This window comes from Arachis stenosperma, chromosome 10 (genome assembly GCF_014773155.1).
Source record: "Arachis stenosperma cultivar V10309 chromosome 10, arast.V10309.gnm1.PFL2, whole genome shotgun sequence".
In the NCBI taxonomy this organism is placed as follows: Eukaryota; Viridiplantae; Streptophyta; class Magnoliopsida; order Fabales; family Fabaceae; genus Arachis; species Arachis stenosperma.
In genome coordinates, this window is record NC_080386.1 from 93,472,805 (window position 1) to 93,488,330 (window position 15,526).

General features: G+C 39.6%; 1 protein-coding gene and 1 non-coding gene across 2 annotated transcripts; one reads left to right on the forward strand and one right to left on the reverse strand.

Moving 5' to 3' along the window:
• Positions 1–2,988: 2,988 nt before the first annotated feature.
• LOC130958782 (small nucleolar RNA R71) lies at positions 2,989–3,096 on the reverse strand. The gene has a single exon (XR_009077888.1). It is a non-coding gene; the product is annotated as a small nucleolar RNA R71 (small nucleolar RNA).
• Positions 3,097–12,187: 9,091 nt separating this feature from the next.
• Positions 12,188–14,244, forward strand: LOC130957355 (uncharacterized). The gene is made up of 2 exons (XM_057884218.1): positions 12,188–12,277; positions 12,394–14,244. Exons 1-2 carry the CDS (start codon positions 12,188–12,190, stop codon positions 14,242–14,244), a joined length of 1,941 nt encoding a protein of 646 aa, XP_057740201.1.
• The last annotated feature ends 1,282 nt before the right edge of the window (positions 14,245–15,526 follow it).

Sequence of the window (15,526 nt, forward strand, 5' to 3'; positions counted from 1 at the left end):
CAAAGAATTGAATTCGGCCAAGCACGCGTACGCGCACAAGGCGCTTGCGCGCACATCGCAGAATTAGCCAGGGACGCGCACGCGTACCGTGCGCGCACGCGTCGATGATCGCACATGACTTCATTAAGGCAACACGTGCCTGGCAATTTTGGAAGGTTTCAGCAACCAACTTTGGCGCCAAAATGCATATAAGAGCCAAGGATTGAAGGGGATTAAGACACTACACACACATTCACATCCATAGACTCATTCTAGATCATTAGTTTAGTTTTAGTTAGAGTTAGTTCTAGAGAGAGAAGCTCTCACTTCTCTCTAGAATTAGGATTAGGATTAGGTTTAGTTCTTAGATTGAGATTTAGATTCATGTTCTTATACTTCTATCTTCTCAATTCATTGTTGTTACATTCATTCTTCTTCCATTCTTTTATTGCAATCTCCTTTATGTTGTTCTTGTATTTTGTTATAGATCTAGTATTGTTCCTTTTACTTTCTTCCCATTCAATAAAAGGTAATTCATAATAAATGTGGTTCTTTTGATTGTTGTTGTTAATTCCTTTCAATAAATGTTGTTAGATTCTATTCTTGTTGTCAATTTGCTTTGCTTTTCTTTTGTGCCTTCCAAGTGTTTGATGAAATGCTTGGTTGGATTTTGGTGTAGGTTTTGTTCCTCTTGGCTTAGGTAGAGTAATTAGTGACTCTTGAGTTATCTAATTCCTTTGTTGATTGATAATTAGAAGTTGCTAATCAATTTGAATGCCTCTAAAGCTAGTCTTTCCTTTAGGAGTTGATTAGGACTTGAGGAATCAAATTGATTCATCCACTTGACTTTCCTCCATAGTTAGAGGTTAACTAAGTGGGAGTAATGGACAATTTGTCATCACAATTGAGGAGGATAATTAGGATAGAACTTCTAGTTCTCATATCTTGCCAAGAGCTTTGTTAGTTGTTAGTTTATTTTCTTCGCCATTTATAATTCTTGTCTAAAATCTCAAAACCCCAAAACAACTCACAACCAATAACAAGACACTTCATTACAATTCCTAGGGAGAACGACCCGAGGTTCAATACTTCGGTTTATAAATTTAGGGGTTTGTACTAGTGACAAACAACTTTTTGTATGAAAGGATTATTGTTTGGTTTAGAAACTATACTTTACAACGAGAATTCATTTGTGAAATTCTAAACCGTCAAAAATCCAATCGTCAGCATGATTGGATGAAGACAATAGGAAAGCAGAGGTTCAGAAGCAACAAAGCATCTCCAAACGCTTATTTGAATTTCCCACCAATGAATTACATTAGTATCTCTATGTTATTTTCCGTTTTATTTATCTTTTAATTATCAAATCCTCATAACCATTTCAATCTGCCTGACTGAGATTTACAAGATGACCATAGCTTGCTTCAAGCCGTCAATCTCCGTGGGATTAACCCTTACTCACGTAAGGTATTACATGGACGACCCAGTGCACTTGCTGGTTAGTTGTGCGGAGTTGTGAAAAGTGTGATCAGAATTTTGTGCACCAAGTTTTTGGCTACCATTCTGGGTGTTTAACGCCAGTATTGCTATCATTTTGGGCGTTTAACGCCAGCATGAGTAGTATTCTGGGCGTTTAACTCCAGAAATGGCAGCATTCTGGGCGTTTAACGCCAAAAATGGCAACATTCTGGGCGTTTAACGCCCAATAAAGAGGCAGCCAAATGGGCGTTAAACGCCAGAATGACACTAGGGAGGTAATTTCTTTTCCAATTCAAGTTTTTTTTTTTTCAAATTTTCATGTTTTAATTCATAATTTTAAAATCTTATCTTTTTCATATCACATTTTAAAAAATCCTTGCTAACAATTAATGTTTTGATTCAAAAAAATTGCAAGTTTGTTACTTTCTTGTTAAGAAATGATCAATCTTTAAATTCTAGAATCATATCTTTCAGTTTCTTGTTAGTCAAGTCATCAATTTTAAAAATCAAATCTTTTGAATTTCTTTTCAATCATATCTTTTCAGATTATATCTTTTTCAATTAAATCTTTTTCAATCATATCTTTTTAAATTTTAATTTCAAAATCTTTTTCTAACTTCTCATCTTTTCAAAATTATTTTCAAATCTTTTTCAACTAATTACTATTTCTTATCTTTTTCAAAACCCCCTAACCACTTTTCCACTTCCAATTTTCGAAAATCACTAACCACTTTTTCAAAAATCTTTTTAATTAACTAATTATTTTAGTTTTAATTTTCGAATATTCTCTCTCTCTCATCTATTTCTATTTATTTGCTAACACTTCTCTTCTACTCATAATTCGAACCCTCTCTCTCCCTCTGTGTTCGAATTCTTCTTATTCTCTTTCTACCTCATTCCTCTATTCTTCTTTTCTTCTGACACCTCAAGGAATCTCTATACTGTGACATAGAGGATTTCACTACTCCCTTTGTTCTCTTCTTTTTCATATGAGCAGAAACAGGGATAAAAACATTCTTGTTGAAGCTGATCCTAAACCTGAAAGGACTCTGAAGAAGAAGCTAAGAGAAGCTAAAGCACAACATTCCGGAGAGGACCTTACAGAGAATTTTGAAAAAAAAGTAGACATGGCAGCCGAACCTAACTACAATGATAGAGATGCAAGGAAGATGCTTGGTGACTATGCTGCACCAACTTCTAACTTCTATGGAAGAAGCATCTTAATTCCTGCCATTAGAGCAAACATCTTTGAGCTTAAGCCTCAATTAATTTCTCTAATGCAGCAGAATTGCAAGTTACATGGACTTCCATCGGAAGATCCTCATCAGTTCTTAGCTAAATTCTTACAGATCTTTGATACTGTTAAGACCAATGGGGTTGATCCCGAGGTCTAGACTTATGCTTTTCCCCTTTGCTGTGAGAGACAGAGCTAGAACATGATTGGACTCACAACCTAGAGAAAGCCTGAACTCTTGGGACAAGTTGGTCAATGCTTTCTTGACCAAGTTCTTTCCACCTCAAAAGCTGAGTAAGCTTAGAGTGAACGTCCAAACCTTCAAACAGAAGGAAGGTGAATCCTTCTATGAAGCTTAGGAAAGATACAAGCAATTAACCAAAAGGTGTCCTTCTGACATGCTTTCCGAATGGAGCATCATATGTATATTCTATGATGGTCTGTCTGAATTGTCCAAGATGTCATTGGACCATTCTGCTGGTGGATCTCTTCATCTAAAAACACCTACAGAAGCCCAGGAACTCATTGAGATGGTTGCAAATAACCAGTTCATGCACACTTCTGAAAGAAATCCTGTGAATAATGGGATGACTCAGAAGAAGGGGGTTCTTGAAATTGATACTCTGAATGCCATATTGGCTCAGAACAAAATATTGACTTAGCAAGTCAATATGATTTCTCAGAATTTGACTGGATTGCAAGCTGCATCCGGCAGTACTAAAGAAGCCTCCTCTGAAGGAGAAGCTTATGACCCTGAGAATCTTGCAATGGAAGAGGTAAATTACATGGGAGAATCCTATGCAAACACCTATAATCCTTCATGGAGGAATCATCCAAATTTCTCATAGACTGATCAACAGAAGTCTCAACAAGGCTTCAACAACAATAATGGTGGGAGAAATAGGTTTGGCAATAGCAAGCCTTTTCCATCATCTTTTCAGCAACAGACAGAGAATTCTGAGCAGAGCCTCTCTGGCTTAGCAAATATAGTCTCTTATCTATCTAAGACCACTCTCAGTTTCATGAATAAAACAAGGTCCTCCATCAGAAATTTGGAGGCACAAGTGGGTCAGCTGAGTAAAAGAGTTACTGAAACTCCTCCTAGTACTCTCCCAAGCAATACAGAAGAAAATCCCAAAAGAGAGTGCAAGGCTATAACTATAACCAAAATGGATGAACCTGGAGAGAGTGAAAAGGCAGTGATTCCCAGTGAGGAAGACCTCAACCACTGACCAATAAGGAGTTCCCTATTGAGGAACCAAAGGAATCCGAGGCTCACACAGAGACCATAGAGATTCCACTAAACTTACTATTGTCATTCATGAGCTCTGATGAGTATTCTTCCTCTATAGAGGATGAAGATATTATTGAAGAGCAAGTTGCTTAGTATCTAGGAGTAATCATGAAGCTGAATACCAAGTTATTTGGTAATGAGACTTGGGAGGATAAACCTCCATTGCTCATCAATGAACTGAATACCTGGATTCAGCAGACATTACCTCAAAAGAAACCGGATCCCAGAAAGTTCTTAATACCTTGCACCATAGGCACCATGACCTTTGAGAAGGCTCTGTGTGACCTGGGGTCAGGTATCAACCTCATGCCACTCTCTGTAATGGAGAAACTAGGGATCTTTGAGGTACAAGCTATAAGAATCTTACTAGTGATGGAAGACAAATCAATGAAATAGGCTTATGGACTCGTAGAGGATGTCTTAGTGAAGGTTGAAGGCCTTTACGTCCCTGCTGACTTTATAATCCTAGACACTGGGAAGGATGAGGATGAATCCATCATCCTTGGAAGACCCTTTCTAGCCACAGCAAGGGCTGTGATTGGTGTGAACAAAGGAGAGTTAGTCCTTCAATTGAATGAGGACTACCTTGTGTTTAAGACTCAAGGATCTTCTTCTGTAAACATGGAGAAGAAGCATGAAAAGCTTCTCTCAATACAGAGTCAAACAGAGCCCCCTCATTCAAACTCTAAGTTTGGTGTTGGGAGGCCACAATCATGCTCTGAGTGTCTGTGAAGCTCTATACTGTCAAGCTATTGACATTAAATAAGTGCTTATTGGGAGGCAACCCAATCTTATTTATCTACTTTTTCATCTTCATTTTCTAGTGTTAGTCTATGTTTTTTTTAGGTTGATGATCATGTGAAGTCACAAAAACAGCTACAGAATTAAAGCGGAATCAAAAACAGCACACCCTGGAAGATGAGCTTACTGGCGTCTAAACGCCAGTGAGGATAGCAAAATGGACGTTTAACGCCTAGTCTGGCAGTATTCTAGGTGTTAAACGTCAGAATTGGCAGCCAGACTAGCGTTTAACGCCAGAAAAGTGTGTCTGGTGTCTGGTGTCTGGCTGGCGTTAAACACCAGTAAGGGTAGCAAAATGGGCGTTTAGCGCCCATTCTGGGTGTTAAATGCCAGAATTGGTAGCCAAACTGGCGTTTAACGCCAGAAATGGGCAGCAAACTGGCGTTTAACGCCAGAATTGGCATACAGAGGGTGTTCACACGCCAGAAAGGTGCAGGGATAAGATATCCTTGACACCTCAGGATCTGTGGACCCCACAGGATCCCTACCTACACCAACTCACTCTTTTCCATCTTCACATCTTTCCATAACACTCTTCCCCAAACACCATTCACCTATCAAATCCTACCCTCTTCCCCATAATCTCTTCACCACTCACATCCATCCACTATTTCCCAAAATAAACCCCACCTACCTCACCATTCAAATTCAAACCATTCCCCTCCCAAACCCACCACTTCTCACACGGATTCCCTCTCTCCCTTACCCTACAAATACCCCTCCTTACTCCTCCACTTTCACACATCATAAACACTTCATACACCCCCCTTGGCCGAACCATTCATCCCCTCTATCTCCTCCATATCTTCTTCTTCTCCTCCTTTCTTTCTTCTTTTGCTCGAGAACGAGCAAACTTTTTAAGTTTGGTGTGGAGAAAGTGTTGCTTTTTGTTTTTTCTATAACCATTAATGGCACCTAAGACCGAAGAAACCTCTAGAAAAAGGAAAGGGAAGGCAATTGCTTCCACCTCTGAGTCATGGGAGATGGAGAGATTCATCTCAAAGGTCCATCAAGACCACTTCTATAAAGTTGTGGCCAAGAAAAAGGTGATCCCCGAGGCCCCTTTCAAGCTCAAAAAGAGCGAATATCCGGAGATCCGACGAGAGATTAGAAGAAGAGGTTGGGAAGTTCTCACCAACCCCATCCAACAAGTCAAAATCTTAATGGTTCAAGAGTTCTATGCTAATGCATGGATCACTAAGAACCATGATCAAAGAGTGAACCCGAACCCAAAGAATTGGCTCATAGTGGTTTAGGTAAAATACTTGGATTTCAGTTCAGAAACCATGAGGTTGGCAATCAAGTTGCAAGGAGATCTTCATCCTTTGACAAGAAGGGTCAACTTTGATCAAAGGTTGGACCAAGTTCTCATGGATATCTGTGTGGAAGGAGCCTAATGAAAGAGAGACTTCAAAGGCAAGCCGGTTCAACTGAGAAGGGTTGACCTCAAATCCATGGCTAGAGGATGGTTAGAGTTAATCCAACGCTCTATCATTCTCACTAGCAACCGGTCCAAAGTAACTATGGATCGGGCTATCATGATCCATAGTATCATGATTGGAGAGGAAGTGAAAGTTCATGAGATCATACCTCTAGAACTATACAAGGTGGCTGACAAACCCTCCACTTTGGCAAGGTTAGCCTTTCCTCATCTCATCTGTCACCTATGCAATTCAGATAGAATTGTCATAGAGAAAGACATCCTCATTGAAGAGGACAAGCCCATCACTAAAAAGAGGATGGAGCAAACAAGAGAGCCCACTCATGGACCTCAACAAGAGCATGAGGAAGTCCCTCATCAAGAAATCACTGAGATATCTCAAGGGATGCATTTTCCTCCACACAACTATTGGGAACAACTCAACACCTCTTTAGGAGATTTAAGTTCTAATATGGAGCAACTAAGGATGGATCACCAAGAGCACTCCATTATCCTCCATGAAATTATAGAGGACCAAAGAGTTATGAGGAAAGAGCAACAAAGGCAAGGAAGAGATATTGAGGAGTTCAAGCACTCCATAAAATCTTCAAGAGGAAGAACTAGCCGCCGTCACTAAGGTGGACTCGTTCTTTAATATCCTTATTCTTATTTTTTCTATTTTTCAATTTTTATGCTTTATGTTTTGTCTATGTTTGTGTCTTTATTACATGATCATTAGTGTCTAGTGTATATGTCTTAAAGCTATGAGTGTTCCATGAATTATTCACCTTTCTTAGATGAAAAATGTTTCTATTTGCAAAAAGAACAAGAAGTACATGAATTTCGAATTCTATCTTGAAATTAGTTTAATTATTTTGACGTGGTGGCAATATTTTTTGTTTTCTGAATGAATGCTTGAATAGTGCATATTTTTTATAGTGAAGTTTATGAATGTTAAAATTGTTGGCTTTTGAAAGAATAATGAAAAAAGAGAAATGTTATTGATAATTTGAAAAATCATAAAATTGATTCTTGAAGCAAGAAAAAGTTGTGAAAAATACAAAGCTTGCGGAAAAAAATAGGCGAAAAAAAAGAAGAAGAAAGAAAAAGAAAAAGCAAGCAGAAAAAGCCAATAGCTCTTTAAACCAAAAGGTAAGAGCAAAAAGCCAGTAACCCTTTAAACTAAAAGGCAAGGGTAAAGAGGATCCAAGGCTTTGAGCATCAGTGGATAGGAGGGCCCAAAGGAATAAAATCCTGGCCTAAGTGGCTAAATCAAGCTGTCCCTAACCATGTGCTTGTGTCATGAAGGTCCAAGTGAAAAGTTTGGGATTGAGTGGTTAAAGTCGTGATCCAAAGCAAAAGAGTGTGCTTAAGAACTCTAGGCACCTCTAATTGGGGACTCTAGCAAAGCTGAGTCACAATCTGAATAGGTTCACCCAGTTATGTGTCTATGGCATTTATGTATCCGGTGGTAATACTGGAAAACAAGATGCTTAGGGTCACGGCCAAGACTCATAAGTAGCTGTGTTCAAGAATCAACATAGTAAACTAGGAGAATCAATAACACTATCTGAATTCTTAGTTTCTATGGATGCCACATTCTGAACTTCAAAGGATAAAGTGAGATGCCAAAACTGTTCAGAAACAAAAAGATACTAGTCCCGCTCATCTAATTGAAACTAAGCTTCAATGATGTTCTGGAATTTATTGTATATTCTCTTCTTTTTATCCTATTTTGTTTTTGATTGCTTGGGAACAAGAAATAATTTAAGTTTCCTGTTGTGATGAGCGGATAATTTATATACTTTTTGACATTGTTTTTAGGTAGTTTTTAGTATGTTTTAGTTACTTTTTAGTATATTTTTATTAGTTTTTATGCAAAAATCACATTTCTAGACTTTACTAGGAGTTTGTGTGTTTTTCTGTGATTTCAAGTATTTTCTGGCTGAAATTGAGGGACCTAAGCAAAAATCTGATTCAGAGGCTGAAAAAGGACTGCAGATGTTGTTGGATTACCCTCCTGCACTCGAAGTGGATTTTCTAGAGCTACAAAAGCCCAATTGGCACACTATCAATTGCGTTGTAAAATAGATATCTTGGACTTTCCATCAATGTATAATAGTCTATACTTTGCTCGAGATTTGATGGCCCAAACTGGCGTCCAAACGCCCACCAAAGACCCTTTTATGGAGTAAAATGCTGGAACTGGCACCAGAACTGGATTTAAACGCCCAAACTAGCATCCAAGCTGGCGTTTAATACCAAGGATGGCCTATACACGTGAAAGCTTCAAAGCTCATTCCAAACACACACCAAGTGGGCCCCGGAAGTGGATTTCTGCACTATCTACTCATTTTCTGTATACCTAGGTTACTAGTCTAGTATAAATAGCACTTTTGACTATTGTATCTAAGGTCTTTTGGGGGAATAGCTTTTGATCACTTGAGATCATTTTTCACATTTGGTAGGCTGGCCATTCGGCCATGCCTAGACCTTCTTCTCTTATGTATTTTCTACGGTGGAGTTTCTACACCTCATATATTAAGGTGAGGAGCTCTGCCGTTCTTCATGAACTAATGCAAGTATTATTGTTTCTCTTTCAATTCACGCCTACTTCTTCTCCAAGATATACTCTCGTACTTAATTCAGTTAAGTCAGAATGAAGGGGGTGACCCGTGACGATCACCCACTATCTTCATTACTCGCTTAGCCAAGATTCGCGTGCCTGACAACCACAAGCGGTCTACATGATGTTCAACGTAGTCATTGGACGACAGCCGGAGTATATTCTCTTGGGTCTCTGATCCACGATGTGCATCGTCTCTCCTGAAAACAGAGTAGGGTCTAGGACGGGATGACTGTGATGAGCTTCAAACTCGCGACTGTTGGGCGCAGTAACAGTGTGCAGAAGGATTAAGGGATCCTATTTCGACACAAGTGAGAACTGACAGATGATTAGCCCTGCGGTAGCTGTGCCTAGTATTTTTCATCCGAGACGAGAAATCCGACAGTTGATTAGCTGTACAGAAACCGTAGCCGGATCATTTTCACTGAGAGGATCATACAGCTTACCATGGAAGGGAGGACGCATGATTGGATGAAGACAATAGGAAAGCAGAGGTTCAGAAGCCACAAAGCATCTCCAAACGCTTATCTGAAATTCCCACCAATGAATTACATAAGTATCTCTATGTTATTTTCTGTTTTATTTATCTTTTAATTATCAAATCCTCATAACCATTTGAATCTGTCTAACTGAGATTTACAAGATGACCATAGCTTGCTTCAAGCCATCAATCTCTGTGGGATCAACCCTTACTCACGTAAGGTATTATTTGGATGACCTAGTGCACTTGCTGGTTAGTTGTGCGGAGTTGTGAAAAGTGTGATCACAATTTTGTGCACTATTCATCTATACCTGGCAGTGGCTTTGTCATCATGAGCTGCGATCTCGCAGTGGAGAATTGTTCATTCAACCCCTTTAGAAGCCTCACGACACAAGAATCCTCTTTGTATCCTCTAACCATGTTGTATTCACAATTGCATCTTCCTCTACAGTGAGAGCACTGAGGGATTGAGCGAAAGTTATCCAATTCTTCCCAAATTCTTTTCAATTTCGTGTAGTATGCCGTGATCGAGAGATCACCTTACTTCACAGCGAATAACTCTTCTTCTAGCTCAGCAATTTTGAAGATATCACCTTGTTTATACCTGTGTTTTTGCTCCTTCCAAAGTTCCATGGCTGAATCGATCCATAACACACTTTGAGAAATTTCTGAACTCAAAGATAGGCTTATCCACGAAATCACATAGGTATTGCACCTTTCCCACGCTTCAAACAAAGAATCACTACTTTCTGGTTTCTCAATTGAGCCATCTATGAATTTTACTTTGTTCTTCGATCTCAACGCACGCCACATCGCTCTTTCTCAAAGATGATAGTTGTTCGTTCAAAGAATTGTAGAGATTAATGGTGTACTTGGACTTTCTCCAAGATGAAGGAAATACAGACTTGTAGGATCTAGAGATGGATTCACCGCTGTTCTGTTATGACTTTGCAAGATGTTGATCTGATTCACCAGATTTGCGAGCGTTTGAATGTCGATTGGCGAAAATGACGATGCTGAGTTTTCTGAGGATGCTGAGTTGCCATCCATGGTTTGAATCTTCAAGGATTCTGGTTCTACTCAATGCTCCTTCCAATTTTCGCTATTGATTCCTTCTTTCTCCCTTCCACGCTCATCGCACCATGTGAAAATGTTAGTTCAGAGAGAGGGAATGTTCAAGAACAGAGAAAAGTTTACAGAGAAAAGGCCTAGGTCAAAAGCAAGTTACTTCTGACTAGGGCAAGAAAAATGAGACTTACAAGAGCAAAAACTCAAAATTCTAATTACTCTATCTACTATATATACTTCCTTAGCTAAATCTGCTAACTAACCGTTCACCACTATTAACAGCTGTATAATAAACTTTTCCAAACTGCAAAGTGTGTAACTAACTTGCTAATTAATCTGACTCCTCATGTGATACTGCCGCCGTCATCACAAGCAGGGCCACCATCCTCATGGTCTCCTTTCTTCTCACTTAGTCTATGTTTTTGCCTTCTATCGGCTTAACGACGTGTTCACATAATAATAATAAGGTGGCTACTCCAATGAAGATTTTATGATTGTCATCATGTGAAGATATTTTATTTTGACCATTAGATGATAGATTGTAAGGCTTGATTTTTATTTGAATTAAAAGTGTTGCCTTTATTTAAAGTGTTGCTAAACATATAAGTTATACTTTTTAAATAAAAATCATCATGAGAAGATGTTTTTGGCATCTTCATGGAAGTAGTTGTCTAATAATAATAATAATAATAATAATAATAATAATAATAATAATAATAATAATAATAATAATAATAATAATAATACGTAAACATTATGATAGTTGACAGAAAAAAAATTATTGGATGAAAGAAAAAAAATAATAAAAAACATTAATAAAATGTAAGAATTAAAAGAGATAAGTATTATTCATATTCAAAAAAAATGGCACTAAATTAAAATAGAATAGAATAATAGCAACACTAAAAAATAAAATAATAGTACTCAAGCGAGTAACAGAACGCGAGAACGAGAATGCAATGACGATGAAAGATTCATGAATGACTCCATTAAAGAGACATAATTAGTGTACCTATTTTTTTTTCTTTGTGTTAGAGAAAGAATAATTTGGGAAAAGAACATTTTTTTCTTTAATATTTTTAAAAATTATAAAATCATCCAATTTAAATTATAACTATATTACAAAATGATTCTACTGTTGTTGAAATATTAATTTTAATTAAATTAAAATAACTCAAATTATTAAATAGTTAATGGTCCGGTCATTACAAATCCTATAAATCGGCTTTATCACTCATAACTCGCCATTATTTACATCTATTACCCAGATATTTGGCGTTATAAGTCGGCATTTTAGTCATTACTCGACAATTTACGTTATTAATCAGCGTTGCAGTTACTAATCAACAAACAATGTCATTTATTAAAAAGTAACGTTACAAATCAGCTTAACGGACTGTTTCACAAAAGTGAAACGTCCAAACCCTTATTATTGCTCTTTAATACAGGCAATAAAGCAGGAACATAACCGATTTACACACTATCACCTATAAAAGGTATGATCTTCTATCCTGAAAGGAGATTGAATTCTCAATACTAACTTAAGCTTCAGAGTGCCTTTGCAGGTACACTCCCCCCTGTTTCTTGCTCAAAGCTCTACGCGATTGGACACCCTGTTGGAGAAAAGCTCGGATTATCATAAGGCTTGAAAGTCGGCATCGAAAGTAATAGCTCGGCGCCGGCTCCCAGAGACTGAGCTCTCCCTCTAGGTATCCATACAAGAACAATTGGCGCCCACCGTGGGGCTGAAAATATAAACCTCTTTCTCTCTATATTATCGGCCTCGAGGTTCCCGTCTTGAAGTCATGGCTGAACAACCTCCACCCTCGCCATCCGAATTGCTCCGGATGGTGACCGAGTTGGGGCAAGTCATGGATGAGGAGAACCAAAGAATGGCAAATCAAATCGCCAACTTGAATAACACTCGAACCAAAACAATGACCGACAAGAACGGATAGAAGAAGCCGAGCAGCAGTCAGGGCCAACACATGTCTCAGACACTGCTCGACAGAAAGGGGAGCAGCCCGAACATAATGAGGACACTCAGAAAAACATCGAAAATGACGATCAGGAAAGCTCCCCTGGACCATTCACGGCGGAGGTGATGAACTTCGTGCTGCCCCGAAGGTTTACTCTGCCGACCACCCTAACTCCCTATGATGGGTTAGGTGATCCGAAGAAATACATCAAAAAGTTCACCTCCATAATGATAGTAAACGGTGCATCTGATAAAGTTTTATGTCGTTGTTTTCCGTCTTATTTAGACGGTCCTGCACTTGATTGGTTTTGTTCTTTGCCTGCAGGTTCTATTTTTCGATTCCGAGACATATCGAAACCCTTTAAGGAGCACTTTGCTGGATCAGCCATCTACCTCCACGACTCCGATTACCTGAACACAGTCAAGCAAGGCCAGCACGAAAGCCTTAAGGACTACATGACGCGCTTCACAAAGATAGCCATCAGCATACCCGACCTCCACCCCGAGGTAGAACTACACGCCATAAAAAGTGGATTAAGACCAGGAAAATTCCAAGAAACTATTGCAGTGGCCAAACCAAAAACTATGGCCGAATTCTGTGAAAAAGCTAAAGGACAGATTGACATCGAAGAGCTCCGACAAGCTCGAAAAATAGAAAAGCCTCACTATAAAGACGACGAAAAGCCACGGGACAGCAAGAAGAATTCCAAACCAATCCCACGATATGAGACCTACACCAAATTCAGCACCAAGCGCAATGACATCATCAAGGAGATCTTGAATTCGAAGTTAATCAAGCCACCACAAAAAGCTGGCAATTACCCAGATTCAAAAGGCACTGACCGATCAAAATACTGCTCTTTCCACCAGGAGCACGGACACAATACCGACGACTGCATCATCGCCAAAGACCTGTTGGAGCGATTAGCTCGGCAAGGTCTTCTGGACAAATTCATCAGCGGCCACATGCAGCGGCGAGCACCTCCTCCAGGAGAACAAAGCTCGGTTACACAGCATAACCGAGATAGAGACCGACCTAACAATAACCATCCTGAACTACCATCACGCACAATTAACTGCATTTCCGGAGGTTTTGCAGGTGGAGGAGCCACAAGTTCGGCAAGGAAAAGATCTTACCGAGCTATCCTTTCCATCAACGCCGATCAAAATCACCAACAGTCACCGCCTACATCTCCACAGATAACATTCCAGACAACCGATCATGACAACAGCGTAACAAATCTGGATGACCCCGTCGTAATCTCCCTACAGCTCGGAGATCTCCTAATTAAAAAGGTGTTGCTCGACCCAGGCAGCAGCGCCGACGTTCTCTTTTACTCGACTTTCCAGAAAATGAAACTGAGCGATAACATCATCCAACCTTCCACTGGTGACTTGGTAGGATTCTCAGGTGAGCGAGTCCCGGTTATGGGCTCTGTGTGGTTACAAACCACACTCGGTAAGTTTCCTTCGTCAAAAACTTCAGACATTCAATACTTAGTTGTTAATTGCTTCAGTCCCTATAATATTATACTTGGCCGACCTTTCTTAAATAGGTTCGGCGCTATAGTATCTACAATTCATCTTTGTGTTAAGTTCCATTTGCAGGACAACACAATTGCAACCATTCATGGTGATGCCCGAGAGGCCAGGGAATGCTACAACAACAGTCTCAAAAGACCTCACCGTCACACAAAAGCCCAGGTCCACAATATCGGCAACACAAACAACCAACACATGCTGGCCGACCTTGATCCTAGAGCAGGAACACTGGAAAGGCCGACTCCAACAGAAGACCTAGATAAAATCTACTTCACAAAAAACACGGATAAGTTCACATACGTTGGCTCAACGTTATCTTCTAAAGAAAAATCCTCATTCTGAGCATTCTTACAACAAAATGTCGACCTGTTTGCATGGACCCCAGCTGATATGCCAGGCATCGATCCATCCGTCATATCACACAAGTTAGCATTAGATCCATCTATCCGACCTGTAGCACAGAAAAAGAGAAATCTCGGGCAGGACCGAAAGCAAGCTTCCCTAGAAGAAACCAAAAAGCTCATCAACGCGGGCTTCATCCGAGAAATCAGATTCACAACATGGCTGGCGAACGTCGTCATGGTTAAAAAACATAATGGTAAATGGTGCATGTGTGTTGATTTCACCGATCTCAACAAAGCTTGCCCCAAAGATTCATACCCTTTACTCTCTATTGATTGTTTAGTTGATAATGCCTCTGGTTTTGAAAAACTCAGCTTCATGGATGCCTATTCTGGTTATAACCAGATCCAAATGCACCCATCCGACCAAAATAAGACAACCTTTATTACTGAATATGGAAACTATTGTTATAAAGTCATGCCATTTGGCCTTAAGAATGCAGGTGCGACATATCAGCGTCTGATGGACAAAGTCTTCACCAAACAACTCGGCAGGAACATTGAAGTCTACGTAGACGATATGGTCGCCAAAACAAAGATCGGCAATAACCACCTTGACGATCTCACAGAAATCTTCGAACAGCTAAGAAAATACAACATGCGGCTAAATCCCGAAAAGTGCGCATTTGGGGTTCAAAGTGGTAAATTCCTCGGCTTCATGCTCACTAACCGAGGTATTGAGGCTAATCCTGAGAAATGCCGAGCTATTTTAGACATGACAAGCCCACAAACCATCAAGGAAGTTCAGTGGTTAACAGGGAGACTTGCTGCACTTTCTCGATTCTTACCTTGCCTACCTTCTAAATCTTCATGTTTTTTCCAAACTTTAAAAACAAAAAAAGCTTTCCAATGGACTGATGAATGTGAACAAGCATTTACAACTTTAAAAGAAACTCTTTCAAAACCACCAATTTTACACACACCCCTACAAGGGGAGCCACTATTCTTATATTTATCTGTCACTAACTGGGCTATAAGCTCTGCTCTTGTTGCAGAAAGGGAGAAAAAGCAGTTCCCAATCTATTTCACCAGCAAGACCTTACAGAACGCCAAGCTTCGTTACCCGAGCATCGAGAAGCTGGCACTCGCGCTTGTTTTCTTAACCAGAAGACTTCGACCATACTTTCAGAGCCATGAAATCCATGTTAGAACAGATCAACCTTTGCGCCAAGTGCTGCAGAAGCCTGAACTGGCTGGCCGACTAGTTAAATGGTTAGTGGAAC

Coding starts and splice junctions, on each gene's coding strand:
- LOC130957355 (XM_057884218.1), top strand. CDS start 12,188: ATGGCTGAACAACCTCCACCCTCGCCATCCGAATTGCTCCGGATGGTG. Junction 12,278..12,393: donor ATGAGGAGAACCAAAGAATG/GCAAATCAAATC, acceptor ACTGCTCGACAG/AAAGGGGAGCAGCCCGAACA.